The 22,500-nt window shown below is 37.9% G+C and overlaps 1 protein-coding gene across 1 annotated transcript in view; it reads left to right on the top strand.

Annotated features, from left to right (window-relative positions):
* The window catches only part of plxna4 (plexin A4), a 328,266-nt gene that overhangs the window by 291,838 nt on the left and 13,928 nt on the right, over positions 1–22,500 (top strand). The window contains exons 23-28 of the mRNA XM_060890039.1: positions 1,167–1,233; positions 3,442–3,588; positions 5,101–5,260; positions 10,935–11,038; positions 16,747–16,846; positions 18,468–18,658. Of these exons, the coding sequence (XP_060746022.1) occupies positions 1,167–1,233; positions 3,442–3,588; positions 5,101–5,260; positions 10,935–11,038; positions 16,747–16,846; positions 18,468–18,658 (769 nt within the window). The remainder of the gene's footprint in view (positions 1–1,166; positions 1,234–3,441; positions 3,589–5,100; positions 5,261–10,934; positions 11,039–16,746; positions 16,847–18,467; positions 18,659–22,500) is intronic.

The raw sequence follows: 22,500 nt of genomic DNA, 5'->3' as shown, positions 1-22,500 counted from the left end.
TCACTGTCCTGGGCTCTTAAGTGTTTTGTGAGAGGGAGGATGGGTGAGGGAGCTGCAGGTGGCTACCGGGATTAGAACAGGAGAAGGGGGTATTTTATCACACACACACACACACACACACACACACACACACACACACACGTTCATGTATGGACATAAAAATCATAATCCTGAAATATTGATGCTCTGTCACAGCTCATCGAAGACACTATGGAAACACACACACACACACACACACATAAGAAGGCAAAAAAAATCTTTAAAAATCTAAGTTTTTAAACTTAAAAAAATCCACAAGGTCAAATCAGTCACATATTTCTATCTTTCTGGAGATATTTGGTCCTCACCAAGAAATTGAACACACGCACAAACACACACACACACACACACACAAACACACACACACACACACACACATTTACCTCAGCCATAGAGTAATAATTAATTAATTCCACATGCTAATGTGTCAGATGCTCGTTTTTTTGTTTTGTTTTGTTTTGTTTTGTTTTGTTTTGTTTTGTTTTGTTTTGTTTTGTTTTGTTTTGTTTTGTTTTGTTTTCTTAAAATAAAAACAAAGAAAAAAATGCAAATCAGTCATATTTTCCTATATTACTATCTTTCTCTGGACATTTGGTTTGCACTAAGACATAAACACACACACACACCACACACACACACCAAACAATCATCAGATTTCAGATACAGTATCACATTTCCCCATTGCAGTTATTATATACATGCCCATTCCTCGCTGCCGCTGGACTCGTGCTCACACTCCAGGTTGAAAATATTAGAAAATACTAGTTCAGCCCCGCAGCACCTTCTTTCCATCCTAATTTGATCGTTTTCCCGCTAAATGGCTCCGCCGCTGTGCATAATGAGCCCCGGTGTTATTACAGCACTGTCACAGGTTCATAAGACATCATTCTGGCAGGTTCGCATAAAGCCTTTTAATTGAGGAGCTCATATTAAAGCCTCACAAACGATTGTCTGGAAACGAAAGCGCAGCTGCTTGTCTCACTCAGAGAGTCGAGGCACGTTTTAGCAATCACGCCCAGTTTGAGACGTCTTTGCTAAGTGCTGGCTATAACTCTGTTTGTGAGCATGTGCTAATCATGTATTTGTGTGTTTGTATTCTTCTTCTTCTTCTTCCTCTTCTTCTCCAGGACGGAGTCTGTTGCGGAGAAAATGCTGACGAACTGGTTCACGTTTCTTCTCTACAAATTCCTAAAGGTGAGGAGAATCATTTGCGCTCGTACGCTGCACCGAGATACACGAGTGAATATGTGAGGTGGAAAGAGATGAAGAAAATAAGAGCTTCAAGGTCATTTGGAATGAGAAGTGATGTGCAGAGAAATGCCAGATCTTTCGGGAGCGCTGGCAGAGACGCACTGCAGGTGCATGTGTGTGTGTGTGTGTGTGTGTGTGTTCATGCTAATCAGCAGGTGTGTAAATCTGCTCCTGCTGACCACAGCATTCCTCTTGTTATCAGTGTGTGTGAGTGTGAAGTGCAGCAGTCGACTCAGCTCTCCACTGCTTTGTATCCTTCCCACATCATTAAACAGCTAGCAAACACTTTAAAGGGGCAATATGTCATTTTTGAAATTCAGAGCTTTCAGCAGGTATTAAAGAGTCCCATCAGATGCTGAAATTTTACCCACGCATTAAAATATTATCCCTTTTTTTTTTTTATCACTGACGTTCCTGCTGTCTTTTTTCTTTTTTTTAAAGGAAATGAGATTACATGCATGATGTAGAAAGAACCGCAATACTTCCATCCAGTTTCATCATTTCAGCCTCCTCGGTTGCCTAGTAGACTTCATACGCTCACTACAGAGGATATAACAGTCACCTAGTGCCCTATATGAATGAAATGATTAACTTTATATGCTCACTACGTAGTGCATAATAGAATTTTGCCACTTTCACTATCCACTATGTAGTGAGCATAAACAGACTGAAATGATTATACTCAATACATATGATACACACAATGCTGTTATCTAGTGCCCTTGATAACTAGAGACTCACTACATAGGGTGTAGTACAGTTAATGTAGGGTACAAAACTTATGCACTTCCATAGTGTCGTATATATGATTGGGTGGCTATGGAGTGACTAACCGAATAAGCACACTACATAGGGGATAAGGAAGTTACTACAATTACATAGTACCCTATGTATCAATGGTCTCTTGTGCCCTATATTTCTAGTAGGCTGATGTAAATAACCAAAGATGTTCACTACGTAGGGTATAAAACATTTTACCGTATCTAGTGCTCTAAATCCTTCCTAGTCTGATGTGATTAACCAGAGATGTTCACTACTTAGGGTATAAAACATTTTTACAGTATCTAGTGCTCTATATTCTTAGTAGACTGATGTGATTAACCAGAGATGTTCACTACTTAGGGTATTAAACATTTTTACAGTATCTAGTGCTCTATATTCTTAGCTATCTTATGAAATTAAACAAAGATGCTCACTACTTAGGGTATAAAACATTTTTACAGTATCTAGTGCCCTAAATTCTTAGTTGTCTTACTGTATGTAATTTACCAAAGATGTTCACTACTTAGGGTATAAAACATTTTTACTGTATCTAGTGCTCTATATTCTTAGTAGCCTGATGTGATTAACCAAAGATGCTCACTACATAGGGTATAAAACATTTTTTCAGTATCTAGTGCCCTAAATTCTTAGTTGTCTTATGTAATTTACCAAAGATGTTCACTATGTAGGGTATAAAACATTTTTACAGTATCTAGTGCCCTAAATTCTTAGTTGTCTTATGTAATTTACCAAAGATGTTCACTATGTAGGGTATAAAACATTTATACAGTATCTAGTGCCCTAAATTCTTAGCTATCCTATGAAATTAAACAAAGATGCTCACTACTTAGGGTATAAAACATTTTTACAGTATCTAGTGCCCTATATTCTTAGTAGTCTGATGTGATTAACCAGAGATGTTCACTACTTAGTGTACACAATAAAGACAATTATTTGGTGTCCTTTAAGCCTAATAGAACGACATGATTAAGTGGATATAAAGTGACTAACTGTATATGCTCACTCGATAGGGTATAAAAGATTTAATACATCTCCTTAGAGCTTCTAGAAACTTTCTAGTTTACCTACAGTAGTAGACTGATGCTCACTACATAGGGTATAAAACAAGGTGCAGTAAAAGCTACATACTATGTAACGCCATTATCTTTCATGTATAGTTATATACAGTACACTACCCTTTTTTTGGGGAATTATTAGTGCTGCATCGTTACCATGTTGCTTTTTAAACAGACCAGATGTGAAAGTTTACACTGCTGAGGCAAAAAAAAAAAGGCAGGGAAATGTCCTAAATGTCTTCCCAAAAGGGATCGAGGCGGTGATGCAACAGATCCGAAATGAGCCGTTATTTTTTCTCCTTCCCTCTTCTAGGAGTGTGCCGGCGAGCCGCTGTTTTCCCTCTTCTGTGCCATCAAGCAGCAGATGGAGAAAGGCCCTATCGACTCCATCACAGGGGAGGCGCGCTACTCTCTCAGTGAGGACAAGCTCATCAGGCAGCAGATCGACTACAAGACACTGGTGAGAGTCAAACAGAGAGAGAGAGAGAGAGGATGGTGGAAGGGTAGATGGGACATAGACAGACGACGAGGGAGGTCTAGATCTTTGCGTGACTGATCTTCATGGCTGACAGGAAATGCATCAGCTACTCATGACCCTTGACACTGCACCTTATCATGGGGTCACTGGTGTTGTTAGGTTCTGTACATCTTCTAGACAGATAGGTGTGTTGTTGGGACTTGACTTGGGAAAGGTTTAAGCCAGAATTTGGACTGAATTTTGGATTGAACAGGATCAGATGCACACTATTTATTTATTTATTTATTTATTCATTTATTCATCTTCTACCGCTTATCCGAACTACCTCGGGTCACGGGGAGCCTGTGCCTATCTCAGGCGTCATCGGGCATCAAGGCAGGATACACCCTGGACGGAGTGCCAACCCATCGCAGGGCACAGACACACACACTCTCATTCACTCACGCAATCAAACACTACGGACAATTTTCCAGAGATGCCAATCAACCTACCATGCATGTCTTTGGACCGGGGGAGGAAACCGGAGTACCCGGAGGAAACCCCTGAGGCACGGGGAGAACATGCAAACTCCACACACACAAGGTGGAGGCGGGAATCGAACCCCCAACCCTGGAGGTGTGAGGTGAACGTGCTAACCACTAAGCCACCGTGCCCCCCCCCCCCCCTATTTATTTATTTATTTATTTATTTATTTATTTATTTATTTGCCAGTCAGTATCTCAGTGGATCTGGTTGATATCTACCTCATGATAAGGAGTGCAAGATTTTTTTTCTTTCATACATACACAACATTTCTGATTTAGACCACACCCACTTTGGGTTCAAATCCAAACCCAGATTCGAATATTTGCCACATTAAACACAGACACTTATAGACTGAGTATCATTAACGTTACACCTCTCACTAAATAACTACACGGACAGACCGAGTCCAGACGCCAGCACCTGACCTTAAACACCCCAAACCTGTAATGACCTTTAAGGGACCGTTTCATCATTACACTGTAACCAATAGCATTATCATTCCCATCCCATAATAATAAGTTACAGTCGCATCAGCTTCGTGGAAATTGTCTTTTCCTGCGTACCTCGTAATTAGGTCTGATGCTGATGATAGTCATCACGTCGCCGTCGCCGTCGTCCTGAAGGATGACGAGTCTGATGACGAGGAAAAGGATGATAATTATCGAGTTAATTGCGGAGCAGGGTCTCGGCTCTCTGAGGTGTCCTGACACCTTTTTACACGTTCGCACTCTTACAATTACACCTCACGATGCTTCATTCACTGTCTGTCACAGTAATATCTCTCTCACACACACACACACACACACACACCAGCTATCTCTGACATGATTATTTAACTGGGTCAATGCTATGAATATGGACATTAATCTACCTGGAGTGAAATTCCTTTGATTCAGTATTTTTTCCCATTCATTTGGAAATGATTTGTCCCTGTGCTTCCTTTAAACGCCATCTATTTTTGTCATCTAGGTGGTGAACTGCATTCACCCGGACAACGAGAAGAGCCCAGAGATTCAAGTGAAAGTTCTGAACTGTGACACAATCAGCCAAGTAAAGGAGAAGATCCTGGATGCCATCTACAAGAACGTTCCTTATTCCCACCGCCAGAAAGCCTCAGACATGGACCTAGGTAAGAAAAAAGACAATAATAATAATAATAATAATAATAATAATAATAATAATGATTTTGTACTGGTTTTATTCTGAAAATACAAATGTGTATAGATTTCAGAAGTGTTTAAAGTGAAGATTCGACACTCTTAGGCACTCTTTCGGTTGAATTCCACACACATGAGGGTTTATTACTAACGAGCGATAATGTCTGTTGTTCATAGTGCTATATAAATAAAACTGAATTCATAGATAGATAGATAGATAGATAGATAGATAGATAGATAGATAGATAGATAGATGAAAAATAGAAGCCTTTACTATCACCAAATGATAGATAGATAGATAGATAGATAGATAGATAGATAGATAGATAGATAGATAGATAGATAGATGAAAAATAGAAGCCTTTACTATCACCAAATGATAGATAGATAGATAGATAGATAGATAGATAGATAGATAGATAGATAGATAGATAGATAGATAGATAGATAGATAGATAGAATTTATTATAACCACATGACAGACAGACAGACAGACAGACAGACAGACAGACAGATAGATAGATAGATAGATAGATAGATAGATAGATAGATAGATAGATAGATAGATAGATAGATAGATAGATAGAATTTATTATAACCACATGACAGACAGACAGACAATTAGATAGATAGATAGATAGATAGATAGATAGATAGATAGATAGATAGATAGATAGAAGCCTTTACTATCACCAAATGATAGATAGATAGATAGATAGATAGATAGATAGATAGATAGATAGATAGATAGATAGATAGATAGAAGAATTTATTATCACCACATGACAGACAGACAGACAGACAGACAGACAGACAGACAGACAGACTGATAGATAGATAGATAGATAGATAGATAGATAGATAGATAGATAGATAGATAGATAGATAGATAGATAGAATTTATTATAACCACATGACAGACAGACAGACAGACAGACAGACAGACAGACAGACAGACAGACAGATAGATAGATAGATAGATAGATAGATAGATAGATAGATAGATAGATAGATAGATAGATAGAATTTATTATAACCACATGACAGACAGACAGATAATTAGATAGATAGATAGATAGATAGATAGATAGATAGATAGATAGATAGATAGATAGATAGATAGAATAATTTATTATGGCCACATGACAGGAGGTGCTATCATATAGAGCCCCTGGAGCAGAGAGGGTTAAGGGCCTTGCTCAAGGGCCCAATAGTGGCAGCTTATCAGTGCTGGGGCTTGAACCCTCAACAGAGTCTGAACCACTCAAGCCACCACTGGTAGTGAACTGATGCAGCAACTACAGTATGTGTCATGATGAAATATATATGAAAGTGCACTTAATAGGATAAATAGGAGATAAATAGGAATGGAAATTGAATATAAGTTCACTATAAACCTATTTCTTAACATTTCTATTAACTTGAAATGGTCTCGTTTCTGGTTTCTATTAACTTGAAATGCCAAAAAATATTTTGTTCATTTAAAGCATTTATTTCTAAAAAAAACAAACAAAAAAAAAAACAAACAAAGAAAAACTGCTTGTTAAAAGGATATGAAAACTTAAAGCTGGAAATGTTTTGTTTTAACAAATGTCTAGTAATATATTATATTATACATTAATAATAGTAATTTAATATTTGGGTTGTGCTAATACTACATCAGGAGCAAGAGTTTTTCACTTTCTATGCAGGAGAATAAACATAAAATAGACAGAACAGAATATGAGGACTATATTAATGGACTGCATGACCTGCGATTTCAGTGTCGGTTGTTGTTGTTTATTCCTGTAAGATTCTTATTGCACTCAGCAGAAATCAATGAGGGACTGATGACGACAAGACAAGAGAAAGAGAGAGAGACAGAGAGAGAGAGAGAGAGAGAGAGAGAGAGAGAGAGAGAAAGCCTTGCTCGGTCTCTCATGGGCTTTTTCTTTTTGTTTGTTTTTTAAACAAATCTGCAGTTTCCTCGTGCACAAATATGTAGTCGAACTTATTTTTACATGATTTACAGCACAGAAAAAGAGATGTAGTTAGCAGAAATAAAAATAAAAAAATAAAAAGCACGCCGATCTGCACGAGTCCATTTTTCCATCCACTGGTGGCACAATTTACAATCAGGCCAGTCCATCACAGCTCGGCAGAGCTCGTCTATCTCCCTGAGCTGTGTTGCATGTAAGTGGTAAGTTTTTATAAGGAGTAATATATCAGCCTTGCCACTTATGGCACCTTTTTTTTTGCCATTTGTTTTGCTGTAATGCTATATTTATATTCCACTGTGGAGTAATGCCGGGGTTTTGAGAGTAGATGCTTCAATAACAAGAAGGAAAGAAATGTTTCAGGCTTTGCTCTGGTGCTCAGATGTAAAAATAAATTCAGATTATGAGGTTTATTTTGGCTTGTTGAAGCATCGGAGCTCTTCTTGCATGAAACGTTCGTGACGTGAGCGTATACCGTATTTGAGCGTTTATTTAAGGTCCATGAGCCGTTGATAATAAAATAGCACTTGATCCAGTAGATATCACACTTGAAGAATGCGCTAAAGGTAAAAGTCTTGAATCTCTTGTAATGGAGATGGCACTTACTCAAAATACTGCAAAACTTTACATATTACTGCAAAAGCATGCTAGAAACTTAACAGCATACTGGAAATTATATAAAATACTGCCAAAATTTACAACATACTACATAACTTTACAAAATACTGCCAAACTTTACATGATATAAAATTTAACAAAATACTGCAAGAGTTAAAACATACTACAGAACTCAACAAATACTGCAAAACCTTATAGCATACTATAAACTGTTATACTGTAAAAACATTGCATCATGCTACAGAAAACTAACAACATACTACAACATTTTACAAAATACTGAAAAACGTTATAAAATACTGAAAAAGTTACAACATATTGCAAAAGCATGCTACAAACTTTACACCATACAAAATACTGCAAAAATATACAAAATACTTCAAAATACTGAAAAACTTTATCAAATACTGAAAAGGTCACAACATATTGCAAAATCGTGCTACAAACTTTACATCATACTACAAAATGTTACAAAATACTACAGAACTTTACAAAATACTGTAAAACTTTATATCTGCAAAACTTTACAAAATATTGCAAATCTTCAAAATACTGAAAAACCTTTATCAAATACTGAAAAGGTCACAACATATTGCAAAATCGTGCTACAAACTTTACATCATACTACAAAATGTTACAAAATACTACAGAACTTTACAAAATACTGTAAAACTTTATATCTGCAAAACTTTACAAAATATTGCAAATCTTTACAAAATACTACAAAACGTTACAAAATACTGCAAATCTTTACAAAATACTACAAAACTTTACAAAATTCTGCAAATCTTTACAAAATACTGCAAAAATTTACAAAATACTGCAAATCTTTACAAAATACTGCAAATCTTTACAAAATACTGCAAAATACTGAAAAACTTTATCAAATACTGAAAAGGTCACAACATATTGCAAAATCGTGCTACAAACTTTACATCATACTACAAAATGTTACAAAATACTACAGAACTTTACAAAATACTGTAAAACTTTACAAAATACTACACAACGTTACAAACTACTGCAAATCTTTACAAAATACTACAAAACTTTACAAAATACTACAAATCTTTACAAAATACTGCAAAAATTTACAAAATACTGCAAATCTTTACAAAATACTACAAATCTTTACAAAATACTACAAAACTTTACAAAATACTGCAAATCTTTACAAAATACTGCAAATCTTTACAAAATACTACAAAACTTTACAAAATACTGCAAATCTTTACAAAATACTGCAAATCTTTACAAAATACTGAAAAACTTTACAAAATACTACAAATCTTTACAAAATACTACAAATCTTTACAAAATACTATAAAACGTTACAAAATACTGAAAAACTTTACAAAATACTACAAAGCTTTATATCCCCTAAAACTAACAAAAGGTTAAAACATACTGCAAAATTGTACAGCTGAAAACAATGTGAAACAGATATAGATCCGCTGTGTCATTTTGTGTTTGAATAAATAGACCAATAGCATAGTAACGGAAATGAAACATCGGCGATGTGGATAATTTAATACATTTATTTGTTTAAAACACTTCACTCAAATTCACTTTAGAAGCTTTACACTTTATAGTCATTTTTTATGTAGTTATGTCTATGCACAGTGTAAAGAGGACCAGGCCAGGATGTCATTCCCTTGCTGCATGAGTACTGTATATATCTGTGCATGTGATGAATAAAATCTTGAATCTTGAAGGTGTGTGAACTCTGAAGCAGCTTCAGAAGACTGAGTTGTGAATTAAATTGTCACTCTGGATGTGTGACTCAGCTTTGAACACGAAAACCTAAAGAGACTTTCTAAGGCTGTCGGTTCTTATTCTTTTCTTCCTTCCTCTCGTCGTGAGAACAACCAGGGTGTGTTTTGGTAGTCAGGATGATCTCCGAGCAAATTCTTTTCTTTCTTTCTTTCTTTCTTTGTTGCTCTGTTTTTCTTTATTTTAATCCTTGCTCACTGTCCTATTAGTTTATTTTGTCCTCTCTGGAGCTGCTCATTTACATATTTATAGAGAAATGTACAGTACTGTGTGGAATAAAACAAAGGGAATTTTCTCTCTCTTTCTCTCTCTCTCTCTCACTCTCTCTCTCTCTCTCTCTCTCCCTCTCTCTCTCTCTCGCTCTCTCTCTTTCCCTCTTTTCTGATGATTTGGAATGCAAAGCTTCTCCTCATCACCCAGAGACATGTTTCATCATCTCTCAGTGTGATTACTGTTTTGTTTATCGAGCCACAAGCAGAGCCGGAGATAGCAACAGTGAAGAGGGATTTCTCTCTCTCTCTTTCTCTCTCTCTCTCTCTCTCTCTCTCTCTCTCTCTCTCTCTCTCTCTCTCTCCAATCTGTAGCCCAATCACACGTTCATTTGCGGCGTGATTCAAATCAAAAAGACGGAAACGATGACCCATCTTGGTCTCTTGTGGCTGCAGAAGGACATATTTAGTTCATCCAGGGCTGCGTTTTTGTGCTCATCAGAACATCACTTCAGATCTGAAGCTGCACAGACATGGGCCTTGCCTTCTGAAGGGCTCCCAGGGGCCAGCTGGAGCAGACGCTGTGGAATTGCTGTGGAAGTGCAATAAGAGCTTGGCAGGAGGCTTAGCGCGAGTCGATTAGGACCGTTCGGATTCTGGCTGCTGAAGATGAAAAAGGAAGTGGCTTTCTGTACCAGACCTAATCACTCCCATCGATCCGGCAGCCGCGACGGCCGAAAGAGCAGAAAGCGAGATTAATTTACCTGTCTTCCACCTTCCTATTTCTTTCCCTCGCCAGCTTTGCCTGGTTCCTTCCGCTTCGTTCGTTCTTTCGCACTTGTTCTCCTCTCACTGTCTCTTGACCTCGTTCTCTCTCTCTTGGTGTGAATCACACTGAAAAGTCTGATCATTAAATCTTTTCCTTCTACAATAGAAAGCTTTCTTTTTTTGCCTTTGACTCCACAGACTTTTATTGTTCACATAAACTCAGGAATACAGGAGAGTCCATGTGATTGAGAAATTTGCAGCTTCTTCATCAACATATATGTTTTCTCTTGTTTTTTCCACAGAGTGGCGTCAGGGCAGAGGAGTTCGGATCATCCTTCAGGACGAGGACATGACCACAAAGATCGAGAGTGACTGGAAGAGGCTCAACATGCTGTCTCATTACCAGGTACGACTTTAAATAGAACCAGCTTTGTTATGCAGCATGGCGGCCGACACGGATCTCTCGAATCTTTCGGATAGCTATAACAGTGTAAGTATAAAGAGCTTACAAGATATGATGAGGAATAGCAGATGAGAACAGTCAGTAATATCAGTGCTGAGAGCAACCCCATTAAATTCAATGCAGAAATTGTGCAAGATTGCACTAGCTGGATAAAGCTCTTGGGTGATTTTTGAGTTGGTTTAAAAAGTCACATAGAGACGTATAACACAATAGGCAGAATTTCCTTTTCATTTGATCAGCTCCACTTATACACAGTAAATAGTGTATATGTAGTGACCAATGAGCATTAAGGTTCACAAAAATTGGATAAGGTTGCTACAACATCTCTCTCTCTCTCTCTCTCTCTTCTCTGTCTCTTTCTCTCTATCTCTCTATCTTTCTCTTTATATTTTTCTTTCTTTAAAAGCCTGACAATGGCTGGCAGCCCCCTGGCTGTTGATTACAAAGAGTGGAAAATATATACTTCATAGTGACTAAAATTGCCCATAACCGTGACAACGCAATCATGTTTCCACTTAAGAAATCACCAAGAATGACATGTATGGGGAGTGTGTGTGTGTGTGTGTGTGTGTGTGTGTGTGTGTGTGTGTGTGTGTGTGTGTGTGTGTGTGTGTGTGGTTTCTGTTTAAAGAACCATGCCCTAATATCAACATGGTATTGATTCTCTGTGCAGTATTATGGTATTGATTATCATTTGTATTGTGGTATTGATTCTCAGTAGTTTTGTTTTATTGATTACCGTTAGTACAGTGGCATTGATTCTCAGTGGTATTGAGGTATTGATTCTCAGTAGTATTGTGGTATTGATTCTCTGGAGTATTGTGGTGGTATTGATTCTGTGCAGTATTGTAGTATTGATTCTGTGCAGTATTGTTGTACTGATTCTGTGCAGTAGTGTGGTATTGATTCTGTGCAGTATTGTGGTATTGATTCTGTGCAGTATTGTGGTATTGATTCTGTGCAGTATTGTGGTATTGATTCTGTGCAGTATTGTGGTATTGATTCTGTGCAGTATTGTGGTATTGATTCTCAGTAGTATTGTGGTATTAATTCTCAGTAGTATTGTGGTATCAATTCTCAGTAGTATTGTGGTATTAATTCTCAGTAGTATTGTGGTATTAATTCTCAGTAGTATTGTTGTATTAATTCTCAGTAGTATTGTGGTATTAATTCTCAGTAGTATTGTAGTATTGATTCTCTGCAGTATTGTGGTGGTATTGATTCTGTGCAGTATTGTAGTATTGATTCTCTGGAGTATTGTGGTGGTATTGATTCTGTGCAGTATTGTAGTATTGATTCTCTGCAGTATTGTGGTGGTATTGATTCTGTGCAGTATTGTGGTATTGATTCTATGCAGTATTGTGGTGGTATTGATTCTGTGCAGTATTGTGGTAATGATTCTCTGTAGCATTGTGGTATTCATTCTTTGCAGTATTGTGGTGGTATTAATTCTTTGCAGTATTGTGGTATTGATTCTGGGCAGTATTGTGGTATTAATTCTCAGTGGGTGTAGGCAGCTGATTTTACAGTTTGTAGCACAGCACTGTTGAATTCTTGATTCTGATTGGTCAGAAGGTGTTGAATTGTTAATGTGTGAATAATGAAAAATAACAGCTCTTAACGTGTTGTAGCTGAAAATGGGATTGTTTGATCTTTACTATGTATTTGTTTCTATTGTAAAAGCTCACATGTATGATGAATAAACAGTTATAATGCATGGGGTTACAAAATTGATGGAAGGAGTCTCTAGTGTCAGGGCTTAGGTTCAGTCAGGGATGAATCAATCACCTGAATAATCAGGTGTTAAGATTAAATCCTCATCGTATTGGTGATTATTTTTCTATATCAGCGCACCCCCACGCATTTTATTCCATCCTTCCATTTAGTTTTTTAAACATTTTCAGATAAATGAATGTTAAAACAATAAGAAGAAAGCTTTCAGGATGTAAATCAGCATCTACCAAGATTCAGTCTTCCATTTCCTTTTGGTACAAGGACACCATGAAATGCTGATAGCTTATCTTTTCCCTTCGCTCTTTTTCTGCCGTTCCCGTATAATCACAATCCATTATCACACTGATGGATTTGATGCTTGCTTTCCTTCTCATGTGCTTTTCTTCCGTAGATGTCATTTGTCCAATTTAGGCCGCTGAAGAGATAAGAGAACAGAGCAAATCAGTTCATTTAACATGCATAGTGTTTCGATCTGATGTTTTCCCATTAACAACCTTGACCCTGTTCACCTCACTGTCCTTGTAATGGACCGAACAGCCAGATCACTTCCTGGTCACAGGATCAGACTCAACAACACCTGAGTTTGATTGACAGGTCCTATAAATAGTGCATAGGGGGGAATTGGGGAGACATGGAAAGACAACATCCATGTCCTGAAGATCCATCTGATGTGCCAGTCAGCTGCCTATCTCACACACACACACACAAGCACACACACTGTTTGTATCATATCATCGACACATCCTGTTTTTTAATCTGTCTGTCTGGAGGACAGGTGACAGGCACATGCTTCATTACCGTGTAAATAATTTACTAGGCTAGCCTGACGCCCCTCAAATAAGCTTTCCAGAAGTGAGAGAGAGAGTGAGAAAAAGAGAGAGAGCGAGAGAGATAGAACGATAGAGGTCTGCGACGATCTCAAATTAAATGTCACATGGGCGGTATGTGGGTATGCGGGTGGTGGACTGGAGGCTGGATTAGGAGGTGATTGGAATCGGAGATGAGATAATGAAGACAGAAGTTAATTTATTTTCAGGTGAGGAGAGTGTTTTATCCTTCACACACACACACATACACACACACACACTCACGCACACTCACACACACACACACACACACACACAATTGACTTCCAAAGACTTTTACTGCTAGCACAGCTCTCATTTCTCCTACTACAACATCCACTACTCTTTCAATCAATCGTTCTTTCATCATTTCTCCCGCAATACTTTAACACTCTGCAGATACTCCTACACTATTACTTTCACTCATTTGTTCATTTATTTCACCATGGACTTCATTCATTCATTCATTCATTCATTCATTTATATGAACTCTATAAAGCATACTACTATATAAACCAATATTCCATTTGCATTAATTCATTCATTCATTCATTCATTCATTCATTCATTCATTCATTTATATGAACTCTATAAAGCATACTACTATATAAACCACTGTTCATTTATTCATTCATTCATTTATATGAACTCTATAAAGCATGCTGTAATAACCCAATATTCCATTTTCATTTTCATTCATTCATTCATTCATTCATTCATTCACTCAGATGAACTTTATAAAGCATACTGCTATATAAACCACTATTCTATTTTCATTTGTTTATTCATTCATTCATTTATGTGAACTACATAAAGCATACTACTATATAAACCACTGTTCATTCATTCATTCATTCATTCACTCATTTATATAAACTTTATATAGCATACAGTAATAACCCAATATTCCATTTTTATTTATTCATTCATTCATTCATTCACTCACTCAGATGATCTTTATAAAGCATACTACTTTATAAACAACTATTCCATTTTCATTCATTCATTCAATCACTCAGATGATCTTTATAAAGCATACTACAATATAAGCCACTATGTCATTTTCATTTATTCATTCAGTCAATTCATTCATAAAGCATAGTACATTATAAACCACAATTTATATATTTTATTGTTTTATTTATTTATCCATTCATGCATTCATTCATTCATTCATTTATTCCACATTGCTTGTTCTCACCACTTACACTCTCATTCATTCGATCATTTATTCTTTTTGTCTTCACTCATCCATTCTCTGTTACTGTCACCATTCTCTATGGGCTCAGATACTACATTATACGCCGCTCTGCAGCCTCACTCAGCACGAATCCTGTTCTGATTTTTCCTTATGAATAGGAATAAGAATAGCAGGGTGTCTTCAGCTCTAATTCTGTCTCTCACCAGTCAGACACATCCTGCCCTGTCCAAGGCGCTGACATTAATTCTTTGATTTCCTGTCGGGAAACATCTCACTGTGTTATATAAGCTCTTGCTGACATTTTCTATATCTGAGCAGTCTGAATGCTATCAGCAATCGAGAATCTCACCAAAGTGCCAGTTCACGCACTCAGACTGACTCAATGTGCGATATTAAGAAAAAGAAAGAAAGAAAGAAAGATTTTTGATTTTTATAATAGCATAAGATGAACCTACTGATGAACTTAATGCCTGTAATTGCTTCACTATTATCAAGACAAGTGGGTATTCCTTTCCCATCATGCTCTGTCCCGTCTGTGGTTCGATCCGCACTCCTTTCTCTCCGGACACATTTCTTATATTTCACATTATCTGTGCAATGAACAGCAGTTAGAACTCTCTGGTTAGATTCCGGGTAGATAAAATAATGCGGTAATTGTCTCCCAAGCCCAGCACTCATGTAATCACCTTAATTAACCCTGTAAGGGCGTCAGACGTCGGGTTGCCAGAGTGTGCTGATGCAGGGAAAACTCATCGGAATGGAAAATTCCCTCGACTGAGTGCTGATTGAATCCATTTGTCTGCTTGGTCGAGGCGGTTTCATAAACCTTTGTTGCCTGACTGGTTATCTCACATACATTTTCACAAAGGCAATTTTATATTCTTAAAATAACAACGTTCTAAGAAAGGTTTGATAACATAGCTTAGAATTTAACTTACCTACTTATATTATATTATATTATATTATAAGGGGGCACGGTGGCTTAGTGGTTAGCACGTTCGCCTCACACCTCCAGGGTTGGGGGTTCGATTCCCGCCTCCACCTTGTGTGTGTGGAGTTTGTATGTTCTCCCCGTGCCTCGGGGGTTTCCTCCGGGTACTCCGGTTTCCTCCCCCGGTCCAAAGACATGCATGGTAGGTTGATTGGCATCTCTGGAAAATTGTCCGTAGTGTGTGATTGTGTGAGTGAATGAGAGTGTGTGTGTGTGCCCTGCGATGGGTTGGCACTCCATCCAGGGTGTATCCTGCCTTGATGCCCGATGACACCTGAGATAGGCACAGGCTCCCCGTGACCCGAGGTAGTTCGGATAAGCGGTAGAAGATGAACGAATGAATATTATATTATATTATATTATATTATATTATATTATATTATATTATATTATATTATATTACACTTCTTAAATCTGATTGGTCAAAAGTTTCATTTTGCTTCATTTTCAATCAAATCAAATCACAGGTTTGTATCCATGCGTTATCGTTTCTATAGCAACAACTCATGCACAGGGATATGCACAGCAAATGCTGCAGATAATCTAAGACTAATGATAATAAAAAAAAAAAAAAGGGTTTATAAAAACGTGTCTTTGTTGATGTGGTGAAGTTTTCTCTAAGGGGATTCGATAGCATTGATGTTACAATGGAAGGAGACTTTCGTTTTTCGTCACAGGTTCGATAAACAATAACAGGAGCTTCTTTTGATGTTACGTATTAAACCGGCAAATTGGTGTAATATAAGAGCAATAAAATACGTGGGGACGTGCTGTCATAGGAAGTCGATAGCATGGTTATAATGTTTGTATGTGATTAAATAGTCTATTATGTGCTACTGCTTGTTCTGTAATAAACAATAACTTCCTTAAATTTCCGCAGGTGTCGGATAACGCGCTGGTGGCCATCGTACCAAAGCAGGTCACAGCCTACAACTCCGTCAACAACTCCACCGTCTCCAGGACATCCGCTAGCAAATACGGTATGCATCCTGCGCATAATTTGTGTCAATTTGTGTTATTTGTACGTCTGCCAGTGGACGCATGTTTCTGACAACATGAGGATTTTTTTTAAAAAGGGAACAATTCCATAGAAAGTTTAGAGCAGACTGAGTGAACTGAGAAGCGTCTCTCATCGATAACTAGCCAGACAAGCAAGAACCCGAGAGAGCTTTACATGAAGAGGGTCGCCGTCACACAAAAGCGGACAAGAGGGAAAAATGAGTCTGTTTGCACTTGACTTCCCTCCTGAGACGTAGCCGTCCGACTCGTATCGTCCAGCGTGCTATTGGATCCGATAAAGTAGAAGATCAAAGGGCCGGGGCAGAGCGAGCACTCTGCAACACACATCAAATAGAGCATTAACAACATCTCATCTCCATAGTCTTTCACCCCCGGCTCCAAATTAGCCCTAAATGAAGGCAGAGAGGCTGCATGTGTGGCAGAGATGTTCCGGGAGGTGAGAAGGGAAAGAGAGGGAGTGGATGCTGCACATCTTTTTAGTACCTTTTTTAAATTAATTTCAAAAGAAAGGAGCTTTTTTTTTTTTTAAATGAGATGAACAGGAGATGCTCTTTGAACTAACGGAGGACAAAAGACACAAAACCAAGAAAAAAAAAAGACATGAGCAAATGATGCTGCCTTCCCTGCAGAGCGGTCTTGTTTCAGGGACAACCCAATCTTAATGGAGTCCTTTAATTTTTTATTTATCTGACAAATGAACATTTTTAAAGGACATGCAGATCTTCTGTTCTTAGCATTAGCAAACTGTGGAGAATTAGAAGTGAGGGTATCGATAATTTACCCACAATGCATCACTGTAATTCAACTACAGTACACAAGACATCTTCTCACGCCAGACCTTCAAAATGCTCGCCAGGAAAATGATGCCAATAACTTCCTGGATTAAAAACATGACAACAATATAGAACTGATGGTCTTTTTTTTAATCCCGTTACATAAGTGTCAGTATTAACCCCTTCGTTTTAATTACATACGCGTCTTCTCCTTCTTTTCCGCGTGTCCTGATTGTCCTCCGTCTTTCTTTTCTTTCTTTCTTTCTTTCTTTCTTTCTCGGATTCTTTCTCTTTTCCCTCCGCTGGTCAGGAACAGTTTTGCTGTCTCTCAGCAGAATCATTCTCTCTTGAGAAATTGATTTCTGCTGTATCTAACATGGTGAAAGCTCCGTGTGTGTGTGTGTGTGTGTGTTACTTTTTTTTTCTTTACCAGATCAGGCGTTTTTGCTGATCAGTTCTTTTCACGCTGCGTAAACATTCCCTTAGCTCCCTGCCTTTTTTTTGTTTAAATGTCATGCTCACCCCTGCCGCTGGTGGAGCCATAAAAATTTCATCTGCCACGACACCTGTTCTATTGGTCGTCCGCCAGGGCGAGCAGAGAAGACATGATGAAAAATTAAGTAGCCGTACGTTCTAAAACATTCATATCCAATCTTCAACCCTGGTGTGTGTCTGGATTCGAACCACCAAGCTCCCCAGTTTAAAAAAAATATCAATATATAAATAAATAAATAAATAAATAAATAACCCTTTCTTTCTTGCCACCTGGGATCTTTTTTTTTTCATCTTACTTTTCTTTTTCCTCCAGAAAACATGATTAAATACACAGGCAGCCCAGACAGCCTGCGCTCTCGTACACCCATGATCACTCCTGACCTAGAGAGCGGAGTGAAAGTCTGGCACCTGGTGAAGAACCACGAGCACGGAGACCAGAAGGAGGGTGACCGTGGGAGCAAGATGGTCTCTGAGATTTACCTGACCAGGCTTCTGGCTACCAAGGTGAGCTTTTCTCTTCAGCAATGAAAGATGTTTTTTTTTTTCCCCACTTCCACATTTTTTCTCTTTTCACTTATCATTTCATCATACTGACAAAACAGCAATAAATCAGCGAGGGAGAAATTCGGATTGTTGAGAAATTTCCAGCTTTGGCATTCTGCATTTTTTATAAATCACAGATTTTCATCGTTTCTGCTCATTTCAGAGAGATTGAAACGAGCTAGAGGAGCTAAGCGTTCTGTTGATGATCATCAAAACATCAATATATGGTTTTTTTTTCTGAATTTTTCTGTTGTTAACAAATATTCAGAGATGGTTTATTATGGAATTTTCTAGAATCGTATAAACCGGTGGAACCGGAACCGGTACGAACCGACTGTAGATTCATGCAGCCAATCAGAACATGACTACAGCTGTTATAGAAAGTCGTTACTGTGTGTGTCTTTAAAAGCAGAATCACGTGCTCACAGCTTCACCGATTCAAGTAACTGCATCGGGGGGGGGGGGGGGGGGGGGTGTGGGTGCGCCTGTGTGTGTGTGTATGTGTGTGTGCATGTGTGTGTATAAATATAATAAATAAATAAATAAATAAATAAATAAATAAATAACCTGGAGGGACTGAGAGAAAGTCCAGAGAAAATGTTTAATAGCAAATAATTTAGAAATTATATTCATTGATAAATAGTCAAACAGGAAACAGAGAAAAAAAACAGGAAAAACATTTAAAAGTTTAAAAAATGAAATTTAAAATAAAAAAAATAAAAAAAAAGCCGCAAAATCAAACTTTTTTTACCCACAACATTCACAAAAAAAAAAAAAAAAAAACCTGGAGGGACTGAAAGAAAGTCCAGAGAAAATGTTGAATAGCAAATAACATTGACTGATAAATAGTCAAGCAGGAAACAGGAAAACGACAGGAAAAACATACACAGTATGTTAAATCCACTGAGTAATGAGTGAGAATTTGAATCAAAGGAAGAAACAGAACCTTTAAGTCAAGCAAAAACCAGAATTTCAAAATAAGAGTACTTAGCAGGAAGGATTTGTGTCACAGCAACAATAAGCCTTTAGATTCGATCTCTGATCGGCGCTGATATTTTCTGATATTCTCGTCTTTATCGTCACCGAGCACGCACATGAGCTGGATTATTTACTCTACTCTTTTTTTTAATACCCTTGGTAGGGAAAGGAAAAGTAGACGAGTATAAATACACAAAAGGGCAAACAGGACAGTGATGTTGTTTAATCAGAATGAAAGAGATACAGAATTTCTCCTGATCATAATTTTTGCTATCTGGAGGAAGGTTAATGGCTCCATGTGGGTGTGTAATAGCTTTTCCCCCCGATCCTTCTTATTATACTGAAATAATTCTATAATCGAAGAGAATTTATAGAATTTGATCCCCAGCACATATTGTAATAGTTTCCATACTGAGAAACGTTACAGATATTAGATTTCAGAGTCTTTCTGCCATTTAATGTAAATCTTTAACTCATTTCCCAAGCTTGTACTAAATGGAATAGATGCGAGATAATTAGCTAGAAATCCTTTTTATTTTTAAACACTTGATAAGATCGATAGTGTGCAGGAAACAGGAGGAGGAGGAGGAGGTTTTTTCTTGTTTGCTGTGACAAATTTCTTCATACTGTATGTACATGGAAATGTGTGTGTGTGAGAAAGGGGGAGAGAGAGAGAGAGAGAGAGAGAGAGAGAGAGAGAAAGAGAGAGAGTGTGTGTGTGTGTGTGTGTGAGAAAGGGAGAGAGAGAGAAAGAGAGAGAGAGAGAGAGAGAGAGTGTGTGTGTGTGTGTGTGAGATAGTGAGAGAGAGAGAGAGAGAGAGCGCGAATATGTGTGTGTGTGTGTGTGTGTGTGTGTGTGTGTGTGAGAGAGAGAAAGGGAGAGCGAGAGAGAGTGTGTATGTGTATGTGTGTGTGTGTGTGTGAGAGAGAAAGGGAGAGAGAGAGAGAGAGAGAGAGAGAGAGAGTGTGTGTGTGTGAGAGAGAGAAAGGGAGCGAGAGAGAGAGTGTGTGTGTGTGTGTGTATGTGTGTGTGTGTGAGAGAAAGGGAGAGGGAGAGAGAGAGAGAGTGTGTGTATGTGTGTGTGTGTGTGTGTGTGTGTGTGTGTGTGTGGCTCCATCATCTGTCATTCTCATGTTCCGTGTGCCAATAAGCACCTCTGAGAAACTCACTCAAATCCAACACATACATTTCTCCGAATGCCAGACAAATCACCAGCGCCCGTCTGATTCCCTGCCCAGCGTGTGGGCCGCGTCTCATCGCTCAGATGGATTGTTTTTTGTTTAATAACAAGTTTATTATGCCACCAGTTTTCTCCGTTGGAAAAAAAATGATTGGTATGACAGTGCTATAATTGACTGTTTTCTTTTTCACTCCTCCACTAAACACCTTCAGTCCTCCTCCAGCGCTACGTATTCTGTCCTAAATAAAGAAGCGTAGAGGGTTAATATCGCTCGCTTAAGTCTTTCCACACGTTTATTCGCCCCCTACCTGTTTAATCCTTCCCTTACCGTGTATGTCTCTCGCTTTCTTACTCTCTCTCTCTCTCTCTCTCTCTCTCTCTGTATTTCTTTTTTTTTTACTTCTTTGTATGTATTTAAACCATATAATTGAAGAGAAATTGAAAAATTGCCACCAGGTCACTTTTTTCCACATCCGCCTGTTCAGCTCTGATTAGCATGCTCTTTTTTTTTTAAAAGTATCTTTAAAGTGGAAGCAAATAGTCACACCGGCTCCCCGTCGAGTAATGATGATGTCAGTCATCACACGGGACGCCGTTTGTCAGAAGCCTTAATGTGGAAAGTGGGAAATATGTATTTTGGTCTTGTAGTAGTGAAAAGATAAGCTGTCAGGAATGTAGGACGCAGCAGAATAACTGCTGAGATTGTCAATGAACAAGGTTGTTTTTTTATTATTATTATGTTTAGCTTATTCCCGGTCCTTTCTCAAGCAAAATAGGATTTTTTCTACTCGTAATCTAAGCTTTCTGATTTCATTTCCTTTTTATTTTCTCTCTTCCCTCTTTATCCCATCCTCGCTCCCTTTGGGTTTTTTTTTTTTTTTTTACAGCGTCACATCCTTTTGCTTCACGTACAGTAAGTGGATTAGATTCCTCTAGATCTTCGTCACATGTCCTTAGAGTTGACAACATTAAATGAAATTACAGGTCATTGGAGCAGCGTAGGCTGTAATCCAGCTGCATAAAGAGGCTTAGGCAGATTTGCCACCTGTTCCTTGATGGTATTAAAGGTGATGTGTGCAAAAAAAAGTCAAATCGAAGCCCTGGAGACAGTGACATCGTTACATCTCATAACGCTCTTAATAACTCTTCCTGTATTCATTATGCGTTATACCTTAAATGGGACCTAATGTCGGGTTACATAACGTAATGCCCCCGATTCTAACTAAACTATATTTGTTTACATGACATAATAACAACATTTGCTCAAACCTTCTATGATGTCTGCGTTCATAATGCATTAGAAATGGATCATAAGCAGCTAACACTTTCATAACATCACCTAATAATGTTTGCCATATAGCTATAATTACATGCTTAACACGGGGGCTTAAGTCTTGCACTTTAACCTGTAGTTATAACCTGTAATGACCTGTCGTGAGGCTTTATTCTGTGTTAAAATATCTATTTTTCATTAAAAAGTATGGAGTGGAGTAACATTTTGAGAATCCATTGAGGTGAATGTTATAATGCATTATGGCTTGCGAAACAGATGGCATACTGAAGCTTGTGTTATAATGCATTATAGCAGAAGACTACGGAGGACTTTATAATGCTTATGTAAGCTGGTGATCATGCTGTCGTGTA

This window comes from Tachysurus vachellii, chromosome 16, assembly GCF_030014155.1.
Source record: "Tachysurus vachellii isolate PV-2020 chromosome 16, HZAU_Pvac_v1, whole genome shotgun sequence".
NCBI lineage: Eukaryota > Metazoa > Chordata > Actinopteri > Siluriformes > Bagridae > Tachysurus > Tachysurus vachellii.
The sequence above is the reverse complement of the archived record's forward strand: the minus strand, read 5'-3'. Positions and strand labels throughout refer to the sequence as shown.